The 358-nt window shown below is 44.4% G+C and overlaps 1 protein-coding gene across 1 annotated transcript in view; it reads right to left on the reverse strand.

Annotated features, from left to right (window-relative positions):
* Window positions 1-358, reverse strand: part of LOC119594572 — a gene marked incomplete in the record, with an annotated part of 10,650 nt that overhangs the window by 6,015 nt on the left and 4,277 nt on the right. The window contains 1 exon segment of the mRNA XM_037943608.1: window positions 44-211. Within this exon segment, the coding sequence (XP_037799536.1) occupies window positions 44-211 (168 nt within the window).

Here is a 358-nt window from a genome sequence, read left to right on the forward strand (position 1 = left end):
ATACACTAATATGAAACTCATGGACAAGTGCACCATCCTTTACCTCTCTGTGTCGCAGTGTAATTATACCACATGCCCCCATATACCCCCAGCAAGCTGTTCCAGAGTCCCGGGCCGAACACGGAGCCAGAGTACTCATCGCCGAACCACACGGCCACCACACGGCGCACCTCGTCAATCGGGATGTCGACTTGATGTGCACAGAGAGTCCCTTCATGATGGCGAGAAAAGTTGTTTTATATCCATTTTTTTATTATATTACTATATTTTCTTGCAATGATAATGATAATCATACCTCAAAATTCATTGACGACGGGTACATGTACTGTCAGCCGTAGTTTCGTTTGAGAATTTTGTT

Source organism: Penaeus monodon, chromosome 34 (assembly GCF_015228065.2).
Source record: "Penaeus monodon isolate SGIC_2016 chromosome 34, NSTDA_Pmon_1, whole genome shotgun sequence".
In the NCBI taxonomy this organism is placed as follows: domain Eukaryota; kingdom Metazoa; phylum Arthropoda; class Malacostraca; order Decapoda; family Penaeidae; genus Penaeus; species Penaeus monodon.